Genomic DNA, 24,342 nt, shown 5'->3' with positions numbered 1-24,342 from the left:
AATGAACTTATGACAATACCATTATTTCAAAATGACTGAAAAAAAATTAGAAAAACTTATCAGAAAACAGGCAATTTTCAGATCTGGGTTTTGTTTTCTGGTTAACTCTTTGTCTCTGGCATGTGAAATCATAGTCTAGTCACAGATTGCTTTTCATTGTGTGGCTAAATGAATCATACTCATTGACAGCATGACATGTAAGTGTGTCATATTACTTGTGGCTTCTGATAAGCTGAGAACATCCTCTGGAACTCTTCAAGATCCAGTACTTTAAATACATTGAGGTCATCAATCTCCATCCATATGGTTTCCTCTGTCTTGCTCTGAAACCAACAATAATACAGTTTGTTAGCATAATCATATAGGTTCAATTAATATGTTTTTCAGCAATTTCAGCTGCATCTCACACCTACTGTTAGTCTTTATGTGAGCAAATCCCATGAAAACAGCAAACGGTATTTATCTTACAATACTTTCGAACATTCCCCATGACTTTCAGCTCCAAAGGCCAATAGACAGGTTCTCAGTGGAAAATATTAGTTTCACAGAATCTGTACATTGTTTCTTGTTTTCTTCACGTATTTCTTCATTTTTAATAACATGCATGTTAGTATGATTAAGCATGTCTCATATTACTAGTCATTATACCAAACCACATCACCTTGCAGGTAACCAGGTCAGACAAGGATGACAGTTGGATAATTTCAGAACACCTACATAATGCTACTAAATGTAGACTATATACACTTTAACAGAGCAGCTAAAACACCCTGCTGATGATCACACCAACATGTTGGCTTCACTGAGGTTGATGATGAAAGTGTCAAGCCCTCCACCTCCACCTCTGCCGAGTTGGCAGCTTTCCTTCTCCTTCCTTTCCCCCTTCATGTGTGTATGTGTGTGTGTGTGTGTGTGTGTGTGTGTGTGTGTGTGTGTGTGTCTGTGTGTGTGTGTCTGTGTGTGTGTGTGCCTCTCTTCAAATGAATAATCAGCTGAGTGAGGACACGTGCTCACTTGCTCCTAGTCTTCACAACCTGCCATAAAAGATGGGCAAACAACAGTTCTGCTCTGATTTTCATATGCTCTAGCAAACCTTCTTTTCCTCTGCTTAGTTCTCCATGCTGCTCCCACCAACACTCACTCAACCTGCCCAGACTCTGCCTCTACTCTGGACGCCTGTCTTTGATGGACAACCTGGAACCCCACCCAGAGAATCACTTTCAGCCCCTCCCTGTCCCTGACTGCCAGCTATGTAAAGTGGCTTATACAGGGTTTCTGCAGAAATCAGCCAGTCAAATTTAATGCTTTTTAATGCCACTTTAATGCCATACTGTAAAAATTTTAATGCCATGACTCTGAACCCAACAAATTACACAGGTTTGTTTTTTTGTAAAAGATGATTTTTATATGAAAACTGTCCCTACATTTCACTATTTCTGAATCCAGAAACCACCCCAGACCACCCATGGGCTGCAGTTATTCTCTGAAATCCATGTTTTCTAGCCATTTCTGCTGGAATTTGCATTTCCCTATTTCCCAGCTCTCCTCCACCTGGTCCAGCCTGCCGGACACTTTCTAAACGTGCAGTTTTTGGCAACTCTACCCGACCAGCTGGAACAATTATCGAAAAGCTTTGGTATGTTTACACAGATGCACATATCTGACAAATTGCAGTCTATGATTACATATTATTATGTTATTATTATCAAATATTTTTTCTTGAAAACTGCAGAAAGAATTTTTAATGCCACTTAGAATCAAATTGAATTAGTTTTAATGCCATTTAAGGCCTTAATTTTAACAAAATCAATTTAATGACTATTAATGCTTTTTAATGCCCTGCAGAAACCATGTTATATCAGTCTTATCTCTAAGTAGCGTTAACTATCGTAGTCCTGACTATCAGGTTGTGTAGTGTGTCATCGCAATTTAGTTTTTGGGCTTGTTACAGTGTTCTGGTTGAGCGCTGGATAATCCGTCCCAGTATGTTGCATACTGTGCTCCTGTGTAGTGTACATTTGGCCACATTCTGTCCCAGTGCTTTGTATACTATGTTCCCAGTAGCATGGTGCTGTATGCACATTTATCCTGCCTTCTGGTATTTGTAATCAATTCCTGGTTACTAGCCTTGTCTTACTTGGTTCTGGTCAGTTCCCCGTCTCATACTCAAATTATATTCTTAGGATTAAGTCTGAACTTTCTTCCAAATTACAGCAACCCTCCGTTAATTATTTCTCATAGGCTTCCATAGTTTCTGCATTTCCTGTTTTCTGAGCGTTACTCTTGTTTCTGCTATAGTGTTTTCCCCTCAGGACACTGTTTAACTTTGCTTCCCAGTTTAGTCTTCCCATAACTCATCAGTCCTTTCCCAGTCCACATTCCCCCAGGTTCACTTCCTCTCTCCTCTCCGGCCCTCATTCCCCTTCCCTGCTTCTACTATTGGGGCAATAAGTATATTCTTTTATAGTGGTCTGCTGTGTTTCTCTGCTTGCTCTTGGGTCTCTGACTTTCCTTGACAGAAGGAGCAGATAGCAGATTTTGGTGACAGTCGGGTAATGTCCAAAATGAAACTGGCCTATCTGTTACGATGCTTCTCTACTTGTTCATCTGTCTGTGCTCCTGTCCACCTTGCTGTGTTTGTTTGGGGGTTTTTTGCATTGGATTTGTTTTCTACTTTTATGGGCTTCTGCCATTCCTCCCTCTACCTTCTAGCTGTCTTTAGTTACAGTATTGCAGTTTTTGTTACCCACCTCACCATTCATTTTGATTAAAGCTTCTTTGTTGATTCTACATGCCTATCTGCCAAGAGTGTCTGCATTTCAGTCCAGTTTGCTTCTTCACACATAAGTACGGTAGTGATAGAAGGAGCACTAGTATCAATGGGCAACAAGTGTACCTCAGGCAGTTTACTCCAGTTGAATGACTTCAGTGGATTAGATGGCTTCGGGATATTCTTCTTCTGGGCTGCTCCTAGTGAAGCTCCTGGAAGTGGGGCAAACGGAGCCATGCCAAACAGTGGAGGCGGAGGAGGAGGAGGAGGAGGAGAAATAGAAGGAGCAGAGGTAGATGGGATGGGACCAGGAGGAACTAAATTCCTGGATGTCACAGGAGGTCCTCCTGGAACAATGGAAGTCTAATAGGAGAGCAGGAGAAAAAAAATATTTCATCCAACAAAGATGGATACCTTATGAATAGAGAGATGAAGATACAAATGATTATTGTGATTCTGGGAACTTTCCAGCTTGAAGATCATAAATTCTATCAAAAAAAAAAAAATAGACAATGCAAAACCTTATGGATATAATGTTTCTGTGATTGATCCCGACCAAAAGCATTTCCAACTCACAGATGTATCTTGTGTTGAACATACAGAGTTGAATTGCTGCAGCTGAGCAGACAGTTCTGCTACTACAAGTTTAGCTTGCTTGTGATTCTTGCTCTCTTGCTCCAGTTTGTCTTTTATCTTGTGCATCGTTTCCATCATGTCGTCTTTTTCCTTATTTCTGGTGTCACACTCCCTCTCTTTCTTTTCAAAACGCTGCTGCAAGTTCTGATGCTCTGAAAAGATGAGAACATAAATCAACTTAAAGCTTTGACATGTTCTTACAATAAAACTAGGAATGAGGTTTTTAACATGTAGCTCTCGAAGGAAAATGAATATGCAGAAACAAGGACGACAGCAAGCAACATAACTCTGAATCTTTACTTATTTACCATAGTTTTGAGTTAGGAACTTGGACTGTGATCCACTTGCTGTGTTACACAGCAATATTAGAAATGCCATTATTAAGAGATGAATTTCCAATGGAAAATCAATGACTTTGTAAAGGCCATAAACTTTCTTTCTCAGTTTAATTAGTTAAAAGTGTAATTGTTATAATTGTTTTTGATTATTCTTTTGTATTTTTTAAACTGCAGTAAACAAAATATAGTCATAAACAAAAGTAAAAGAAAAGTTAAAGACCATGCATATCATGTCAGTCTTGAGATTCCAATGACTCCTATATCTCTGAATTTTGTATGATGGAATGATTGAAGCCCATGAGTCTTTGTCACTAAAAATGTGACAAAAATCATGTTTTGATTCTTTCATAGATTTATTGCAGGTCTTCTGGAAATGTGACAGAATTTGCTGGGTCAAAAATATATATACAGCTGTAATAATATTTAGTTTAATGTCCCCAAATTGCCATGGTATACGTGCTCTTCTACAAGTGTAAACTTTTGGTTCATGACTGTATCTTCAAACTGACCAATCCATCCAATGTCTCCATTTACGCCTTTGATATATTTTACAGGATCTAAGGTTTAAATCCTTTCTGTACATGTATCAAGTATTAGTGTGTGTTTGTGTGTTTGTTTACCCTTTCTCATTTTATCAGCTTGTTCTTTCCATTGTTTGATCTCGTTCTCTTTCGCCAGCCTAACAACACAAATACACACAAAAGTGCAAGCAATTTTCCAAGCACCATCAGTCTCTTTAAAGTTAAATCAATTATTTGATGAGTTGCTAAAAATTATGTAATTTGTATATATGTAATTTTTCTTTGCTTAAAAAAGCATAATAAAATGTAACTTTGCATAGAAAGAATTGCAGTAAATGAATGGTTGAATGTCAGTCAGGTTATGTAGCTACACATTGCCATCACCATTTTTACTGCATAACATAGACATAGACAGAGGTGGATAGATAAGCACCTGGTAAAAACAAACAAACAAAAAACTTTGGTATTTTGCCATCTAAAGGCTGCCAAAAATGGTTTATATTGTAGGAACCCTGTAAACTCACATGTGAACAATACGTTTAACGTTGAAGTCCTCCAGCAGAGCGACATCAGGGTTTTCACCTTTGTCTGTTTGCAGAACTAGCTGCTGAACTATTCGGTCCAATATCACCCAGTACTGAAGTGTTGTGCTATTCTGCTTATCTGCAGACACATGGAAAGAAGTCAACTCCCCAAAAAGTTGCTACTGTAATGGAACACTGCATGGTCATTAAATAAAAGAATAAGAAAGTAAACAGTAGGCAGCCAGTCTTACATGGCATCGTGACACAGTGCTGCAGGGCAGATAGGAAGTGAGGATAAGCTTCAGTGTGGTTTAGATTCTTCTTGATCAGTTCAAACATCTGGCTGGCACTTTTAGTCTCTATATGACCCTGAGGCAAAGTAGCAATAAACATTAATCAACTGATAAACAACACATTACACACCAAACTTACATTTATTTTAAAACAAAATACAATGTAGTGCTGAAATGGAGTTGGTGTGCTTCACTATCAAGCCTTTGTCACATACGACCTCTAACTTGCAATTAAATGTAGCATGTGTTAGTATTTGATTTTTTTTGTTTACAAGGAAACAAGGATAGAAAATTAAGTTGTGGTATGTGTAATAATTATTTTTTTGTGTTACAAATCAAAAATATGCTTGATTAATTCATCCTTGAAAGTTATAAAAGATGTCTTCTCAATAAAACTTGATCAGTATGATCCTTTGTTTAAATAACTTACAACATCAAAGCGTTTGGACATTAGAGCCTCGTCTTCATTTCTCAACATCTCAAAGAAGTCCAAATGCCTGGGACATGACAGGACCACAACACTGAACTTAAAAAGCTATTTAAAATCAAAGTATGTTGTAGTACAGGTAAGACTCCATGTCCTGTAACTTCTAAAAGGCTAACACTTTGGGTGCACATGATGTACCTGTCCAGGGTGACGTTTGCATGGGAGCGTAGTTTGTCAATGACTGGTTGAATGCCCAACATCAGAAATTCGTAACGCAAATGGATACGGAATTCCAGACTGGTCTGAAAACACATATTCACATTTTCCTTAATTTTTGTTTTTGAAAATATGAAAAGACAGGACTGATAAAAGAAGATTAAGCAAATTTATCCATGTTTTTTCTTTGGAAAATAAACAAATCTTACAAGAAAGAAAAACACACAGTGTCTCACACTGCACACCAGTACTATCATAAGGTAACTGCTTAAAACCATTATTATGATAACCCTTACTTAAACAGCATGCACTGTAACTTTTGATCTCAGAGAAATAAAGAGTTTTTCACCTCTCCAGGTCCCTGGCTGAGCACAGCATTGATAAAAGACATGATGGCAGTCTTCAGATCAACTTCATCTCTGTAGTGGCCTGTGGATCGGTCCAAGCTAGACAGCAGGTTCTGCTCACAAAACAGAAATATTTTGGATATATAGTTTGTTCCTGGTCTTCCAGGTCACTGCTTGTGTGGGCGACTACACAAGTCAGAGAGCAGCTTGCATTGTTTATATATTTGTATATTTAGTGATTTAGTAGGTACTTTTTCTCTAAAGTCTGTGAGAGTATATGTTGTCTCTTAGCTAGATGCATCTATCTTTTTCCAGCTGCCTTTTTTACTCTTTTCCCCTAAGTTTGTAATTTAAACTTTCGTGTGTGTCCTTGTTACAGCTGTGGCCATATTTTGTAACATAGTAATATTGTGTTTGCAGTTGGGAACTGTTTTGTTGTCTGGAAGTGTGTGTTCTGTCTTTGTGTGGATCTTTGTCTCGTCCTTGTTTTCTGTGTGAGTCGTCTGTTCGTCTTGTTAGGTTGTAGTGGGTGTTCTGTGTCTGTGTGTAGATCTTTGTGTGCAGGAGGCGTAATTGGCAGCAAGGCAGACAACGCTGGTTGGCTGTTGCCCCTTTCAAAATCTCGGCGGCCGGCAATGGAGTGGAGCTACTCTGACAGCAGCACCCTTTTTCCTGTTTTTCCCAGACTCAAACCAATTTGCTTGATACCTGTGTTTTCTTTGTTAGGATAAGCTAGTGTTGTTGTTTTTTTGTTAGACTTAGGCTTTCTTTTTGTAGTAGTTGTAGTTTTGTTGGGTAGATTTTTTTGTTTAAGTGCTTAAATGCCTCTTTAGTTTGTATCCAGTTCTGTTGTTGTTTGAATAGCCCATGAAGTGGCCTGTTTCATTTTAACATGTTGTAAAAGAACTTTTTTTGTAATTTTCTTAGAACTTGTTAATTGTTTTTGGGGACTGGGGAAATATTCGTTTTTTTTTTTTTTTTTTAAAAAACATTATGCTATACACCTTCCACCTTTCCCCCTAGATGGGTGCGAAACAGTCCTCCATTGTTTTAGTTTTCATTTTTTATTTGTTTTGGGTCTGACCAAGAACTTCCACTGACTTCAGCATGAACCCTGGGGATGTTCCAGGGCTCTGTTTTATCTGCTCTTCTGGCTTTCTGTGGAGTTTATTCTCGGCGAACTACAGTGAATTAAATCGGACAACCAAAGATTTTCTGCTGCTGTTTGCAGTCCACCCACCACCATGCTGTTACCACCGACACAATTCCTGAGGAAGTCCTATGTGGCTGCTCTTCTAAAAAAGAGCACTTAAACAACAAAAAAAGAATCTTAACCAGCAGAGGGGAGAAGAAAAATGGTGGAATTAGAGCCAGACTTAAGAGGGAGAGATGTAAACAATGAACGCTCCCGTCATCATCCTGGCCAATGTGCGCTCTTTGCTCAACAAAACAGATGAGCTGCAAGCTAACGTTAACCACATACATTAATATAGGATTGCCTCAATTCTTGCAATTACAGAAATGGTTAAATATGAAAGACAGTGATGACATGTTGTACATTGATGGCTAGCCTCCTATTTTCCACAGAATTCTCTTAACTCTTTTTCATTCTGGTTTAAATACATCCCAAAGCAAACACTACAGCAGCCACTGAACACATAAAGAACACTACAAATAGAGTCAAAGTCCTTTCCCCAGACTTTCCCAAATTCATCCTGGGACACTTCAACCACTGTTCAGCTGACAAGTCACTGAAAGGATTTCAATAATATATCACTTGCACCAGCCACTTAGGGAAGACTCTGGACATATGTTTTGGATCTGTTCCAGATGCATACAGGTATATTGCTCTTCCCCCTCTGGGCTCTGCTGACACTACACCATCCTGCTGGCACCTGCCTACACCCCGGTAATAAGGAGGATACAGAAGGTTGTCAGAATCATCAAGCAGTGGACAAATGACAGTACTGCAACTCTGTAGGGATGCGTCGAATCCACAAAGTTGGACAACCTCCTGGTACCTTCCAGCAACATCAGTGAGCAAGTAGTGGACACAGTGTCCTTCTACATCTCCTTCTGTGTGGGCAATGAAATTCCACTAAAAATGTAACAATCACACTAACAGCAAACCCTGGCTAACCAAAGACTTCACAGACAGTCTCAACATGAAGAAAAGAATATTCTACAGTGTCTTTGAATGTGAAAAAAAACAAAGTCAATAGGGAAATAAAATGTGCCATAAAAAATGGCAAGCTGAAGTAAAAGAGCAAGGTGGAGAAAAATTTCACTCAAGGGAATCTTCGTTCAGCTTGGTAGGGGTTTAAAACATGGCTGCTGGGAACACCACTTCCACCATCCACAGGACCATCCAGGTGACTGGTGGCAGCCCAGCATTTCTCCCTAACAAACCCAATTTTATCTTTTCCAGATTTGAGACAGACAACACCATCTGAACAGATTATATCCTCCCTCATACCCACAGGAGCAGGTGGTGAGAGCCCTCAAGAGGACCAAGGAGGAAAAATATAAATAATAAATATAAAAAAATGTAAAAAAAATATTTACTTTGTCATGTAAGTCGTACCTTCTTGGAGTTACTACGATGACGTATTCCTTAAAAACACACTGAAATTGGTAGGCTTTGCAGAGAATACTGCTTCAAATATTTTTTTTGCATTAAGTGGCAAATCCCTTGAGAGAAACATGATGCAATTGCTACTGTATGTAAAAGTAAAAGTCAAGCAGTGCAATGTTTGACTAAACCAATAGTGACTTGAAAGCCTTAAAAAAAAGGCATATATCACTAGTTTATGAGGTATTCATGGGAAGTCTGAAGACTTCTTCTCAAGAAATTGCTTACTTTATGTGTTTGTTATATTTTTATATTTAATCTGAACTGTTCCTTGCAGAGAATTAAATGAAGAGACACATTAAAACCAGAGCACACCTGAAAGCGAGTTCTCTCTGAGGAAAATTTCTGGAAGTACAGCATTGCTTCTAGGACTTTCTTATGGCCTCCTGGCACCAAGCACACTGCACCAAGGATCTCTAAAATGGAAACCTATGGTGAGAAAGAATGCACATTATTTACACACTAAAAAGACAAAAATAATTTATTGACTATTTACAGTAACATTGTGAATTTAAAGGGCAAACGTGCACTTTGTTTCTAAAGAAATCTTAAAATAGAAAGAAAAATCACTGTGATCTTTAAATAAAATGACTGATATTCTGAAACATTTTCTTCTTCCTTGCCCACCTAATTAATAACATTAATCACATTCTCCGTGTCATCTTCCTGACCAGGTACAACTCTGAAGAAAAAGTCAATTATAGGTGTTTTTGTGTTTCTATCTTTGTTTGTAGTGTTTCTTTTCCTTCACCTGCTCTTGCAGTTCTTGCAACCCTATTATGAATAATAATAGGGTTGCAGGGAGGGCTGGAGTCTATCCCAGCTAAAGGCAGGGCACACCCTGGACAGGTAACTAGTCCAGGGAGACAGACAACAAATCACACTCACATTCTCACCTACGGACAATTTAGAATCACCAATTAACCTCAGCATGTCTTTGGACTGCGAGAGGAAGCTGGAGAACCTGGTGACAACATACAAATTCCACACAGAATCACCTCAGGCAGGGATACAAACCAGGGCCCTGCTAACACCTGTTTTGTTGTCTAGTTTTGCACAAGTTTCTGTCGCTGCATGGTAACACTACTTTCTCCTCTCAGATCCAGATAATGATTGTCACAATTCTGCTTTTTTCTTTACCAAAGTATATGCATATACTTTGTGTATATGTGTAGTATGAACTCTTGACATTTAGTGAAAGGATGCAAATAAGAAGAAATTTTTACTAGCCAATCTGTTTAACTCACATAATTGAAACCTTGTATTAACTTCAGATAAACCTTGACTCATTGTACATTTTTCCTCTGAACAAGAACTGCTGATTTTTTCGCACATTAGTATTGCAGAGGATCATTGTTTTGGCTGGTATGAACAAGAGAAGTGATTACAACAGGCAACACTGATTTCAGTGTTTTTATGTCCTCTAATTGCTGTTTCAAAAAAAGTGTAGCTATCCTTCAAAAGTACCCTGTTAAGCTTTTACCACTAGCAACACAAAGCAGCAATGTTTTTCCAAGTCAGAGCAAGTTTGTGAACGAGAACACCTAAGTGGTGATTCAAGTCCTATTTTTTAAAGCAAAAACCAGCAAAATTATAATAAATGTACTGAGTAAAAGACTGTTACCAAGCAAAACAAATAAGATAAAATAAAGTCTAAAAATGTTTTAATCTGAGTTTTACCGACAACCATATATTCTATAATTTATTTTCAAGCGTACGGGATTGAGGGCACAGACTCTCTCTCTTTCTAACCTTCATTCATCAAATCTCCTCTCAAAGGTGTGAATGGCCTTACCTTTTCTGCCAGTGACAGGACCTTTTTGGTCTGCTACAAACATGTATAATTAGCAGACCAAAAAGGCCCTGTTTAATTATTAACCTATTAACCTTGACGCCTGAATTTATTTACAATTCAATTTTTAAAAAAACTTTTGCGTGTTTTTGCTTTCCAGCTGATGCTAAAATAAGTGGAGATTGTTTATTTGTCTATTACACATATAACAGATATATGACAATAACTGATATATAATAATTAGGTCCCACTCCGACCGGTCCTACGAGAAACCGGTGCTTGCAAAAGGTTCCGAAGAATGTGTTGAATATGCATAAGCCGGCAACTGGGGGAATGGATACACTATCTCAGCCAGGCTGAATGAAAGTGGTATGCTGTGAATTTGCCACAACAGACATGAAGGGGTTAAACTAAAACCAGTAATCTTGGAGCCATCTGCTCAGACACCAATACAGTTACAAGAGTAAATCAAATGATTCCAAATTGCATCACCTCTCAATAGTTGCAGTATCTTCCTCATATGAACACTGAAAAAGAAAGTATGCCCCAAAATAAAAACTCACTGCAGCTACAGTGAGCACAGCTATGGTCACTGGCAAACAAGAAGAGGAGAAATAGAAATCCTACTGTCAAACTTAGAAGTAATGCAATTACTGTAAGGCAATGCATTTTTTTAAATTATTTGACACTTATGTAATACCGCACAGGGGTGTACTCATTTCTATTGTGTACTGTATGTGAGCACAGACACTTCATCCATGGTCTTCCATAACTTGGAACTTTGACTTTTCATATATAAGTGTCTTGCTCACACACGGACAAACTGTGTTAGCTATCTAGCCATCTATCATAGTAGTATAATAATTAATAATATACCAATGCATATACAGTATAAAACATTCTAATGCATACAAAAACCAAAGTGTTTCATGCAGTTGTTTCATTGTATCTATGTACCTTGGTTTTGATGTTTTCGGTGGCAAGACTTTGTGCAATGATAGTAATGCTCTCATTGTGTCCCAGGACATGAGCTCTACCCTGAGAATTGTTCATCAGAGCTTTGAGGCAACCAATCAATGAGGTGTGGACATGAGACTCTGCAGTCTCATAATCCATTGACTTGAGGAAATTCAGGATACAAGACAGCCCATCCACCTCAATGAATCGTGTCACAAACCTAGAGGAGTCAAAATCACACATTAAGGGTATTATTCAGGTCACTGCAGTACAATACAGGGGAATGAAATTAACTTAGGGAAAGCTCTTTTTCTACATTTTCATAACAACTTGCGCGAAAGAATTAGACATGTACCTCATTGGCTGTGTCCTCAATGCTGTTTTCAAATCATTTATTATTTTATGCCGGTCCTGACCTTCCTCACCCTCCAACGTCAGCAGAGTTTTCCTCTAGAAAGAGAGGAACAAATTAACACTTTGCAACTTTTCACTCGGAGGTAACAATAAAGAGAGTTTAGTAAAAATGTCTCTTTGACTCCTCAGGAGATCTAAATTTTGTATATGTACAGTAATGTATATGTAATATTTAGGACTTTTTTATGACGAAAAGCCAGACTTAAAGTCTCCATATTTAGAATTGCTCTTTTGAAATAAGTTTTGTGCTTTGCCATCTGTACAGTTTACTTTATGATACTACCACAAGGTGACAAATGTTTTACTATTACAGTTTTTCTCAGTTGCTTTGGTACATTTCTCGAATCATCCTCAGCATTTACAAAACAGTAAGTGCATTTCTCAAAACAGTTCATACAAACAGCAAGACACCATGGATTACCTGCAAAAGCCAGTCTCATGCTTAAAATCCTTAGTTCACCTCTCAAAAGTAAATATTTGTGTCAATGAACATGTCAGTGGCATCAGAATGACAAGTCCTGGTGTCATTGTGTGGATAAGAGTCAAACTGCTGAGTCATGTTGTCATTATAACAGTGTACTCTGGAGGGATGTTCTGATGTAAACTATGGCTAAAGTTTTGATGACAATTATTGTAAATTCTAAGTTCCACCTTAGTTTATGTGGGAGATTGATTGCAAGAGACTGGACAAGATTCACATTTACGCATTTACTGTTTGTATTGCAGTTTTTTGACAGACTACGGTGGCCGAGAGGTGCAAACCAAATTTACATAATGCAAAACACTTTTACAAATCCAAATGTAACCGGAAAGGGAATGTCCCAACTCCGGGGTTGAAGCGGAAGTGACGACGAGGAGCGGCTAATGCAACGGACAGCGAGCGGGTGATGTTTTGCCCGTTTTGTGGGGAACATATGAACCGATTGATGCGGTTTTGTTTTTCATGTGGTCGGTCTTTAGAGTGTTTAAATGGCGCAGATCAGACCGACAGAGTGCATTAGTCGCTCCTCGTTGTCACTTCCGGTTCAATCCCGGAGTTGGCACATTCCCATTCCGGTTACATTTGGATTTGTAAAAGTGTTTTCGGACTTGTAAAAGTGTTTTGTCGCTTGTAAATTTGTCTTGGAGGTTGTAAAAGTGTTTTGCATTATGTAAATTTGGTTTGCACCTCTCGGCCACCGTAACAGACCATGTCATTGTGATACAGAAAGGCAAACAGCACTGCATAGTTCAAAGAAAAAAACAAAAGTAGAAATGTGAACATAGACAATCTCCTTAGGGAAAACTGTACATGCAGTGCTGTAGGAATTACAGTGAAGTCTTCCTACACCTGATGTTCCTGTCTGTTGGGTCACAAATTCTCATCCACATCACGAATATCTTCTCTTACGTCTTTGAACAATTTCAGAAAACTCTAACCCTTCACACATTTCTCTTTGTTAGAGAAATTCAAGATTCACCTGGTAGCAATTCACCAATTCAGCACAGATTTAGAAAAAAAGTCTAATGGAAATACATAGAAATATCCTTGACATATTATGACAACTTGTTCAACCATTTTGCATGTAAAGACTTATGTGATGAACTAATGCCTAAATGTTGTGGAGGGTAAGACTATTCAGCAGAGAACCATTATAATACATTTTGATCAACATGACATAAGCAATTGATAATGTAGGAAACAGCAGAGAATTGTACATAATCATTTGCATGGATGTACCAAAGCATTTGCAACTTGTTCAAAGAAATGAGAAACTGCTTTTTTGATGTGCACAAGTGACAAGTGACACAATGACATGAAGATTGAACAAGTAGTTTTGACAATTTGAGTTCTGATCTGGGAAATCTACCAAAGCAACTGAGAAAAAATGTATACACAATGTTTTTAAAAATCCTCAAAATGTTTAAATTTTATAGTGGAAAATGGTAATAAACCAAAATCTCTCTGTCTTTGTTGATAAACTGGAAACAGCAGCATGGAAACAGACTTTAGAACATTACTCACAGCAGCCATGGACTTGAGCTGCTCAGTATAAAACTCTGGATAACTGGTTGCTTTATTCTCCTCTGCCTCCTGAAATACATGTGGATACAGACACAAAGGCCAAAGCCATTGTTTAACTATTTATACATATAGTTACATATTCCAGTGAACAAATCAATTCATTATACAACCCTTGGCAAAAAAAATTATGGAATTACCAGTCTTGGAGGATGTTCATTCAGTTGTTTAACTTTGTAGAAAAAAAGCAGATCATAGAGATGCCACAAAAGTTAAGTCATTTGAAATAGCAACTTTCTGGCTTTAAGAAACACCAAAAGAAATCAAGAAAAAAATCGTGGTAGTTAATAACAATTGCTTTTTTCGATCAAGCAGAGGGAAAAAAATTATGGAAACACTTGTTTATCATATGAAAAAACTTGCAGGTCTGATTTCCATCCATCCATCCATCCATCCATCTTCTACCGCTGGTCCGGGTCGGGTCGCGGGGGCAGCAGCTTTAGGAGGGAAGACCAGACCTCCCTCTCCCCGGCCACATCATCTAGTTCCTCCCGGGGGACCCCAAGGCGTTCCCAGGCCAGCTGGGAGACATAGTCTCTCCAGCGTGTCCTGGGTCTTCCCCGGGGCCTCCTCCCAGTGGGACGTGCCCTAAACACCTCACCAGGGAGGCGTCTGGGGGGCATCCTAATTAGATGCCCGAGCCACCTCATCTGGCTCCTCTCTACGCGGAGGAGCAGCGGCTCTACTCTGAGATCCTCCCGGATGGCCGAGCTTCTCACCCTATCTCTAAGGGAGAGCCCAGCCACCCTGCGGAGGAAACTCATTTCAGCCGCTTGTACCTGCGATCTTGTTCTTTCGGTCACTACCCAAAGCTCGTGACCATAGGTGAGGGTAGGAACGTAGATCGACCGGTAAATTGAGAGCTTCGCCTTTCGGCTCAGCTCCCTCTTTACCACGACGGACCTGTACAGCGCCCGCATTACTGCGGAGGCCGTAGCAATCCGCCGGTCGATCTCTCGCTCCATCCTTCCCTCACTCGTGAACAAGACCCCGAGGTACTTAAACTCCTCCACTTGGGGCAGGACCTCATCCCTGACCCGGAGAGTACACTCCACCCTTTTCCGGCTGAGGACCATGGACTCGGATTTGGAGGTGCTGATCCTCATCCCAACCGCTTCACACTCGGCTGCGAACCGATCCAGTGAGAGTTGGAGGCCCTGGCATGATGAAGCCAACAGGACCACATCATCCGCGAAAAGCAGTGACGGAATCCTGAGGTCACCAAACCGGACCCCCTCAACACCCTGGCTGCACCTAGATATTCTGTCCATAAAAATTATGAACAGAATCGGTGACAAACGGCAGCCCTGGCGGAGTCCAACTCTTAAAAACCAACACCACCAAAAGCATTAAGTTACTGAGACTACAACATCTTGTGGAAAAAAATTAAACAAAAATATTTGAAAAAAAATCAATTTTGTAGCATGATCAGGAGAACTGTACCTCAGGACACTTCAGTAATGACACAATATTTGAACATGATGGTTTCTGCTTGAATCTGTCAGCCACGAGTAGTAATAAAGAGGCAAGTCATAAAGTCATCTGATTTTCAGAGACAGAAAAAAAAACAACTAAAAGCTGAAACAGGATCACGTCTTTTAGTTCTGGTTGAAAGTCTGGCTGTACAGTCTGGAATTGTATGGAGCTAAAACAGAGACAGTATAGGTGGTCATTAAAAAATAATTTGTCAATGAAAATGAAGTTGTCATTGAAAAAAAAAAGAATTTGCCATTGGAAAAAAAGAGAATTTTTCATTGAAAATTAAATAATAACTTTCAGATTTTTTTCTTGTTTGTGCTTTAAAAGACACATCTTTTTTTTTTTACTCAAAAAGTACACTCAAAGCTCTTTAAAAAAAGATGTTTCAAAGTTCTGTTTCCAATGATAACTTTCTTTCTCTCTTTTGGCATGGAGGGGAAGAGTCTGAGGGGACAAGCAATGAGCACCTCATATACATATCATTTGCATACAATGGAACATTGTCCTCCCTAAAGAACCCACCGGTCCATGACTGACATGAACGCAACCCCGCCCTGCCTCTTTGTTTTTTTGTATTTTTGCTGCAGACTGAAGACACATGGGTTTGACATCAAACGATAAATATGAGACAAGTGATCAACAGTTTCCCAGCTTTTATTTCCAGGTATTTACATCTGGATCTGATACACAACTTTGAGGATAGCACCTTTTGTTTGAACCCACCCATTTTTCATGTGTGCAAAAATATTGGAACATGTGACTGACAAGTGTGTTTTGTTGCCCTGGTGTGTCCTATTACATAGATTATTCGAACAATAAATAGCGCTCAATGTCTACATTCAGTTTCAGATTTGGGCTTTGCCTGTGTAGACTGTATCTGTCATTAGAGGTGTAGCCAACATGAAAACCAGAGAGCTGTCTATGGGTGAAAATCAAGCTATTGTGAAGCAGAGAGATTGATGAAAAATCAATCAGAGCAATGGAACGAACATTGGCCATAGCCAGTACAAGCATTTGGAATGTCCTGAAGAAGAAAAAAACACTGATTTACTAAGTAACAAACACTGAACAAAGTGAAGAAGGAAAACAGCAGCAGTTGACAACAGCTCTCTGTTTTTTTTTAAATTTATAAATTGCTGTGTTTTTTTTTAAAAATGCATAAATTGCTCTCTGTGTTTTTTTAAATACAAAATGTGATTGTACAACCAATGTAGTGTGTTGCTTGATGCTTATTACTGTCAAACCAGCCACCAAGATTCTTTGCAACAAGTCTAAAATGGAACCAGCTGATGTGCTGCGACTCAAAATTTGAAACACTTTTAATAAACACTCCCTAAGTCACTACCACAACTACTGACCCTGGGCTGGTTAAAACTGACTATTGTGGAGAACAAAATTCAATAAGCTGGCTAAAATCAATCATTTGCCACTAAGATTTAGTTAAAAACATCAAACCTCAGTTGATGAGATAAAAGCATTTAAAATGAACATCTGACTGGACAGAGATCTTAGATTGAAGAGTGCCATTCTAAGTGTATCAGTGCTGGCAGTCAGAGTTGCTGCATTCATCTAGATTTCTGATATTTCTGTGGGGATGTGCTTGTTTTGGTTAACAGAACTATTCCATATAATTACAAGAATATCAAATATATCATGACTAGTTTAAATTATTGTACATAATGATCCAATTGCCTCCCATTGGATATTGTTCAAGCAAAGAATTTAAAACAGTATTAGCAAAAATAATGGTAACTGCTGTGGTGAACAAGATTGTTGGAAAATGCCAGGAGATAGGAAGAGAGAAAAGAATTTGCTGAAAATTAAAGCTTTGTTCATTGGAGACTTAAGATCAGAATTCACTCAAACTTTGCCCTTAGGCTGCTCCGACTTAGCAGTAAAACAACATCAACTCACATTTTGATTAGCCATAAACCTAGTTTGAGATATCTACAACACTATTCTAATTCAAGATGTCTAAAAAGCACAATATACATGAACGAAATTAAAAATATCTTGAAATAGAATTATAACTAGTTAAAATTAAAATGGAGATATATAGATGGAGTCAATACTACATTCAGTTGCAGACATTCAGTTGCAGACATTTGCAATTTGCATTACGGATTTCTGCAGCAGAATTGTAGATATATGTAATAACAAAAGACACATGAACGGTACATGCATTTGTTACTTCCAGGCTTGGCTATTGCAATTCTTTACTATCAGGATGTCCCAATAGCTCTCTGAAAAAACTAAAGTTGATCCAAAATGCTGCAGCAAGAGTACTGAGTTAGCAAGAGAGATCATATTTCTCCTATACTGGTTTCTGTTGATTGGTTTTCTGTGAAATCTAGAATACAATTTAAAATCTTTCTCCAGACATTCAAAACTCTTAACCAATCTCCATTGTATCGTGATGACCTTATAGTACCATATTATCCTAGCAGAACTCTTCGCTCTCAGACTGCAGGCTTACTTGTACTTCTCAGAATTTCTAAAAGTAGAATGGATGGCAGAGCCTTCAGTTATCAGGCGCCTCGCCTATGGAAATAGCTCCCAGTTTGGGTTCGGGAGGTGGACACCCTCTCTATTTTTAAGACCAGACTTAAAACCTTCCTTTTTGACAAAGCTTACAGTTAGGGCAGACTCGGGTGACCTTGAGGGGGTCAGTTGGAGTCTGCATATATGGGGCACAACTGACTTCGTTGACGTACCTTAATTATGCCACTAGTTACACTGCTGTAGGCCTAGGCTGCTGGGGACCTCTTTCAACACCCTGAGCCCTTCTCTCATTAACTATGTATTTACTATATATACCATTACTGCACTGCATTCACTTTGTGTCCCCCTGTGTCCTTTCTCCAAGTGTCCCTGGTCCCAGTGCTGGATGCGTCTGATCTGTGGTTGCTGTCCCAACAACTGGCCTAGTCTCCATCATGTCCACTGTGGGATGCTGCTGCTTTTATGCTCTTTCCTCCAACCCACTGCTTCCAGCCGCCCATTTTCACCTGTCTACTCTGCATCGCCCGTATTATACTTAATATAGTCATATCCACACTGTTTGCATCTGACTTACCAGCTATATATCTAGTATATTTAAGTCAAATGCATTCTGTAAAATGTCTTGAGACAAGTCGAATTGTAATTGCTGCTATATAAATAAAATTGAATTGAATTGAATTGAATTGAACTGCATTGAATTTGTCCTATGGAGAATGAGGATGTGAATATCTGAAATGTTCTTTTTACGTAGGAAGGATTACAAATATCTGTAATACACATCCAATCAAGCTACTGAATATTAAAATGGCCACTTTAGCTGTGTACAACACTTTGCATGATGCAGTTTGTTGTAGCAACTCCTACTGGAGAAAATCAGCTGCTTGGGAATTTACAATAAACTGCCACTGCACATAAGTTATAGTAGCTTTTGTTTCTTACCATTTTCTTACTGCAGTAGATCTGCCATTTTTTCTCTGCTGGCAAAGCAAACATACCAGCTCTGTGCTCCTCTGTAAGGTCCAGTTCATCCTAGGACAGGAGAGAGAATGGAAAGGAGAATGAGGAAGATAAAATAAAAGTGGGTGAACAATTCTGGTTGTTTGAAGGCACATATAAGTACCCAGTGTCGACATTACAAACATAGACTCTGGTCTTGTGCGCACCACCAGTTCAGTGAACATAGAGTTCAGCTCTTGAGCAGGGGGCATGGGAAGTGTTGGCTCCAGTACAGTCACAACACTGACATTTTCATGACAGTAAGTGATTTCTGGTTGGTCACTTCCTCTGAAGCAGCATGAAAATAGAGACGACAGGCTGCTCCACTGGGGATGCTTCACCTGGGACACCATGATCACAGCAGGAACCTCTCCTGAAATATTGACCAGAGAAAGATGAAAATAGGTAAATTAATTTGAAATATGCTGTTAATTACTTCCTGTTAGTAATTTTGATAGAAATTGCAGATGATGACAATAATAAGCCAGCTACAGAGGCACTGAGGGAAAAAAAATAATCAAATCACACCCCATATATTTCCTTATTATAAAATCAGGGTTACTGAGATTGCTTGATTCATAATTGATATTATTTCTGCACTGCATACAGTATAAATACAATACTGTATGTGAATAAAGACTTTAAATCTACAGTGAGGCCATGATGTTTTTAATGACTGTTTCATGACACTACTTTTTACAAAAGTACTCTGAAAGTTTAATGAGTAGGCTGCATTCAGTGATCTTAAGTGCATTTATGCTCTCCTAAGGACCCCTAGGGTTTGCATTTGGCATGCACTGTACATACACCAAACATGGATTGCTTAGATTTTAAACAGGTTATTACATTTCACACTTTTGTGTTTTGTAGGGTTAAATGAGCTCTCGCCTATATGGTGCTGCTTTCTGCTTGGCTAAAAACCAACATGAAATGATGCCTTAAGAATTGTCTCTGAAGAATGGCAGTGTAGAACTGTCTACACTGTAAAGTCAAAATGAAAAGAGAACATACAAGCACTGAAAAGCTAAATGTTGAGCTGACTTTTACTACATTAAGTTCCTACTGTGTGGTCTTTTTAATTTAGTAAACCTACACTTTTTTAAGTTTACATAAAAGCAAATACCCTACTGTTTAGGTTAAATGTAATACATTTACAATTACCACATTTTTAATCATTCAAGTGACAGCATTTAAGAGTGTATTTACATCTGTTGTATATTGTTGTATTTATTGGTTTGCACACACATGAATGTGACAAACATTGAGCTGCACAAACATTCTTCTGCTATCCATCAGCACCAATACAATCTAACACACATGCTAACACAACTAGCCACGTACATATTGGGTCTGATTAACAAGCCGTAACTGGAACATATTTTTCCCACACAGCTGAGTCATGATGTATGACTGAGTGCACTTCTATCTTAGTCCTCTGTGTGATAATACGCTTAAGAATTTGGTTTATGGTAGAGATGGTCTTGTTATACCACAAAAAACATGCATGACTGCAGAGTCGCCAGCCTTGCTGAAAGTGAGAGGCACTGCATTTAAATGCAGAGACACAGCTGCCCTCACAAGAGCAAGAGAAAACCTAAATAAAGCAATCAGATTGGCCAAAAGGGCTCATGGACAGAAAATACAGAATCACTTTCAGGACTACAGAGACACCAGGAGACTGTGGCAGGTAATTAAATGTTACTGACTACAAAACAAAAAAATTCTCATTCCTGTGATGACAGCTCCAACTTCCTGAACAAACTAAATTATTTTGGACAGTTCGAATAATTGAATGACACATCAGCAGCGAAGGCCGCCCCTCATCCTAAAGAGCAGGCGCTATCGTTGTGGGTATGTTAGAAGTACTGACCAATAATATATTTTGCAATTCATAAAATTGTATTTGAAGAAATCTGTGCTTTTTCTGGGTCTATGCATTCTAGATATTTAAATAGACAGCAGTAAGACATAAAACAGTAATGCCAAGGTATGGTTAGTTCTTAAGGGGGCTAATAATTCTGACACTGGTAGTTTTTGGTTTTTGTTAAATAACTTAGTTTCTTTGAGCAAAGTAAAATAATGCAAGCATCTAAAATAAAGCTAGGGTGTTTGGAAAAGCTGTGTTTAAAATTCCTTGATCTGTTTAACAGCACTTGGGAATTTTTTGGAAAAAAAACCTAAGATTTAATTGGGGAGCTAATAATTTTGTCTTCAACTGTATTATACTTGTCTTCAACCAAATTATACTTTTAAAAATAATTTGAGTTGTCTATCACTAAACATCTTTAAGGATGAAGAAAAAAATACTACAGGTCAAATACTTACTTGGAAAATTATTGAAATTGTTCTTAAAGAGAGAGCTCGGGGGTCAATGGAAAACATGTTGTTTGAACTTGGAATGAGGTATGTTTCACAGTATTAATATTTTCCTGCCAAAAATGTTGCAGTTTTGCAGTTCAGAGTGTGGGGAGCTGGGATATGCAGTGTTTATATACATTCAGTCAGAAATAGGTACAGCTAGACAGCCTTAATAAAATATTGCAATTTTACAACGGTGGGCCTCAGAGAGTTAAATGGATTGCAATACAGCGGTTATGGCAAATGTGACAGTTTCACAAATAAGTGATAATGTTATAAAGGTGCCAGTGTGGAAAGGCTATCACATCCTAATGTACTTATATTAACCCAATGTACATTTTAGTAACACTTAGGTTTGGTCACCTGACGTGTTACCAATATCTGGTCTGGCCCATGGACGAATATATATATATATATATATATATATATATATATATATACCTGGGAGAATCTATTCAAGCTGGGTCAGAGTTTGGAGGAGAAGGTGTAGGTGAGGTGGAACAAGAAGCAGGAAGTGAGGTGATGCCACTTACAGAGGAGCCACAGCCCTGCGAGGAGCAAGTGCCGTTGCAGGTTAGAGACTCAGATACAACAGATGCACACATTCAAGGAGCACAGCCTGATACCCAGTTCATGGTGAGGAGATCTACCAGAGCAAGGCGGCCTGGTCAGATGTTGACTTACACCTCACTGGGCCAACCAACCTTCCAGCCACGGATTCTTGTTAATGCCATAGAGACACAGCCAACATTTTACATATACCAGTATCCACAATCTCACCCATATCCATTCTCACACACATGCACCATACCTACCACATACCTAGCCATCACTTATCCTATACATTGCTATTGAACAGCTTACAGAAAAGTGAGAGGCGTTAAATGAGTATGAGTTAGAACATGGCTTAAGGGGTTGGTTATTTTATATATTTGTTGGTGTTTGGTTTTGTAGATGTATAAATGAAAAGTGTTAAGAAAGGTGATAGTTATTTGGACTAGAGATTCCAAGTGTCAGGAACCACTTTTGTTTGTTGGGGAGCGTGTGGCACACGTAAAATTTGGTGACCACATTTTGTATGATAAGATTTAATTCTACAGTACTCCGCCAGGACGATATTTTATTTTAAACAAGAGACAGGAAAACAGCAGCGTTCTGAGGGGGAACTGCCTTTTGGCTTGCTCTGGGGGTCAGGCATATGAGTTCTGTACAGCGTCTCGAGACAATTTGACTGTAATTGGTGCTATATAAATAAAACTGAATTGAATTCAATTGAATTGAACTGTTGACATTGGCACTGTTGCACCTGGGTCACCTTAGGGGCAGGGAAACTGCAGCACCCCAGATGTAACCTGGAGGACAGAGAGTGTGCCGAGTGTCTTCATTGCTGTGCATTATCTCCTGTATTTTCCAGGTTAGTACAGTTAAAAACTGCTAATGTGTGCTATGACTTGTCAAACTTTAAATATTAAGTCACTGTGTATCAGTGAGATGTTTCAAGTGATAAAATCTAAAAATAAGGGCGTTAAAAATGCGTGACAGCTATGTTCGCGGGCTAACTGCTAAACGCGGTTTCATGCGTTTTTGCTACCTCAGCATTGTCTGGCAGGGAGATTGTCACCTTCTTTTGTACATTCTTTACAGTTATGTTTGGGCTCCTACACCTGTTGTAGTTTTAATGCGGTCTTTAGTAGATGTTTAAGCAAAGAAAATTGATATCAATTGAGGATATGTTTTATGTTTTAATAGTTTTGATAACAGTAACTCTATAAAATGTTTCTGGTATTGCGGTATTTACATGACATTGTGGTGCACATTATATATGGGTCTCACACGCAAAGGACAGTTTTATTTTGAAGGGACAAAAACGGGTTTTTTTTTCCTCCGGTGTTTGGGCGGCAGGAAGTTGTTGTGTGCTGCTGTGTTGTTGACGCGGAGTAAGAAAAGTGGAGCTGAATAAAATAGCTGCGACTCCTGCAATTTTCGTCTCCTGTTCTTCAACCTCCACATTGGTGACCCCGATGTTTGAACCTTGCCAGACAAATAAGAACGATGTCGACTGAAGCGATCTCATCTGCTGCTGTTGCTACTGCTGCTGTGGTTCCGCCGACTATTTTCGCGGCCACTAGGTCACCTCAGGTACGCACGGCCCTGGCCGCTGTCACGGAGCGTCGGAGAAAGGAAAGCCTGTGTTTCTTCCACCGCCACTTCGGAGTGAAGGCTTGACGATGTGTAAAAGCTGCCAGATTTCTGGATGCACGACCCAGAACCGTGGTTCCAGCATGTTGAAGCCCAGTTTCACCTACGTGGCATCACCACGGACGTCACGAAATATTTCCACGTCGTCGTGGCCTTGGATTCAGCCACTACTCACAGGTTAATGGGACTGCTCCAGGACCCGCCTAGTGCCGGCAAGTATGCAGCACTAAAGACTCTGTTATTACAGACATACCAGCTCTCGGATATGGAGCGGGCTGATCGTCTGTTATCTCTGAGTGGGTTAGGAGACAGCAAACCTTTGGAACTGATGGAGAATATGCTCGCACTGCTGGGCTCCGGTGACACTTCATTTCTTTTCACCCACTTGTTCCTGCGCCAGCTTCAGCCTCAGGTACGCACAGCCCTGGCCACCTCTCCCCTCATCTGCACTAAAGAATACAAGGGTTTGGCTGAAGAAGCTGACAGACTTTTACTAGCATCCCGGCAGTTTTCAGTGCACGTCCTGTTGCCAAACGGGCCCGATGGTGACGATCCTGTGGAGGTGGCTGCTGTCACGGAGCGTCGGAGAAAGGAAAGCAGCCTGTGTTTCTTCCACCGCCGCTTCGGAGTGAAGGCTCGACGATGTGTACAACCGTGTTCCTTTCAGCGACCAGGAAACGAGCGGTCCAGCGTTTGCTAGCAGCTGCGTGTACCGGCGACAACAACAATAAGCTGCTTTTCATTGAGGACAGCACTTCTGGATGTCGTTTTCTCGTGGATTCGGGAGCACAGCGGAGCATTGTGCCCCCACCCCTGCTGACACTTTGGGACATGGACAAGGGCCCCCGCTGGACCCAGCTAATGGCACACCTATCCGCA

At 39.4% G+C, this 24,342-nt stretch overlaps 1 protein-coding gene across 6 annotated transcripts in view; it reads right to left on the bottom strand.

Moving 5' to 3' along the window:
- Positions 1-24,342, bottom strand: part of LOC111585381 (disheveled-associated activator of morphogenesis 1-like) — a 47,360-nt gene that overhangs the window by 11,056 nt on the left and 11,962 nt on the right. For 4 of the 6 annotated variants that reach the window (XM_055006190.1, XM_055006192.1, XM_055006194.1 and 1 more), the window contains exons 2-16: positions 19,047-19,279; positions 18,850-18,939; positions 13,873-13,941; positions 11,809-11,903; positions 11,454-11,673; positions 9,020-9,133; positions 6,075-6,185; positions 5,708-5,811; positions 5,513-5,579; positions 5,041-5,158; positions 4,790-4,928; positions 4,365-4,423; positions 3,347-3,558; positions 2,897-3,133; positions 216-323 (exon numbers count right to left, since the gene is read on the bottom strand). In XM_055006190.1, the coding sequence (XP_054862165.1) occupies positions 216-323; positions 2,897-3,133; positions 3,347-3,558; positions 4,365-4,423; positions 4,790-4,928; positions 5,041-5,158; positions 5,513-5,579; positions 5,708-5,811; positions 6,075-6,185; positions 9,020-9,133; positions 11,454-11,673; positions 11,809-11,903; positions 13,873-13,941; positions 18,850-18,939; positions 19,047-19,259 (1,956 nt within the window). In that variant the 5' untranslated portion in view covers positions 19,260-19,279. Of the gene's footprint in view, positions 1-215; positions 324-2,896; positions 3,134-3,346; positions 3,559-4,364; positions 4,424-4,789; positions 4,929-5,040; positions 5,159-5,512; positions 5,580-5,707; positions 5,812-6,074; positions 6,186-9,019; positions 9,134-11,453; positions 11,674-11,808; positions 11,904-13,872; positions 13,942-18,849; positions 18,940-19,030; positions 19,280-24,342 lie in introns of those variants that run through there. The other 2 variants (XM_035941319.2, XM_035941321.2) reach the window with 2 other exon arrangements.

The sequence above is a fragment of the Amphiprion ocellaris genome, chromosome 20 (genome assembly GCF_022539595.1).
Source record: "Amphiprion ocellaris isolate individual 3 ecotype Okinawa chromosome 20, ASM2253959v1, whole genome shotgun sequence".
Lineage (NCBI taxonomy): Eukaryota > Metazoa > Chordata > Actinopteri > Pomacentridae > Amphiprion > Amphiprion ocellaris.
The sequence above is the reverse complement of the archived record's forward strand: the minus strand, read 5'-3'. Positions and strand labels throughout refer to the sequence as shown.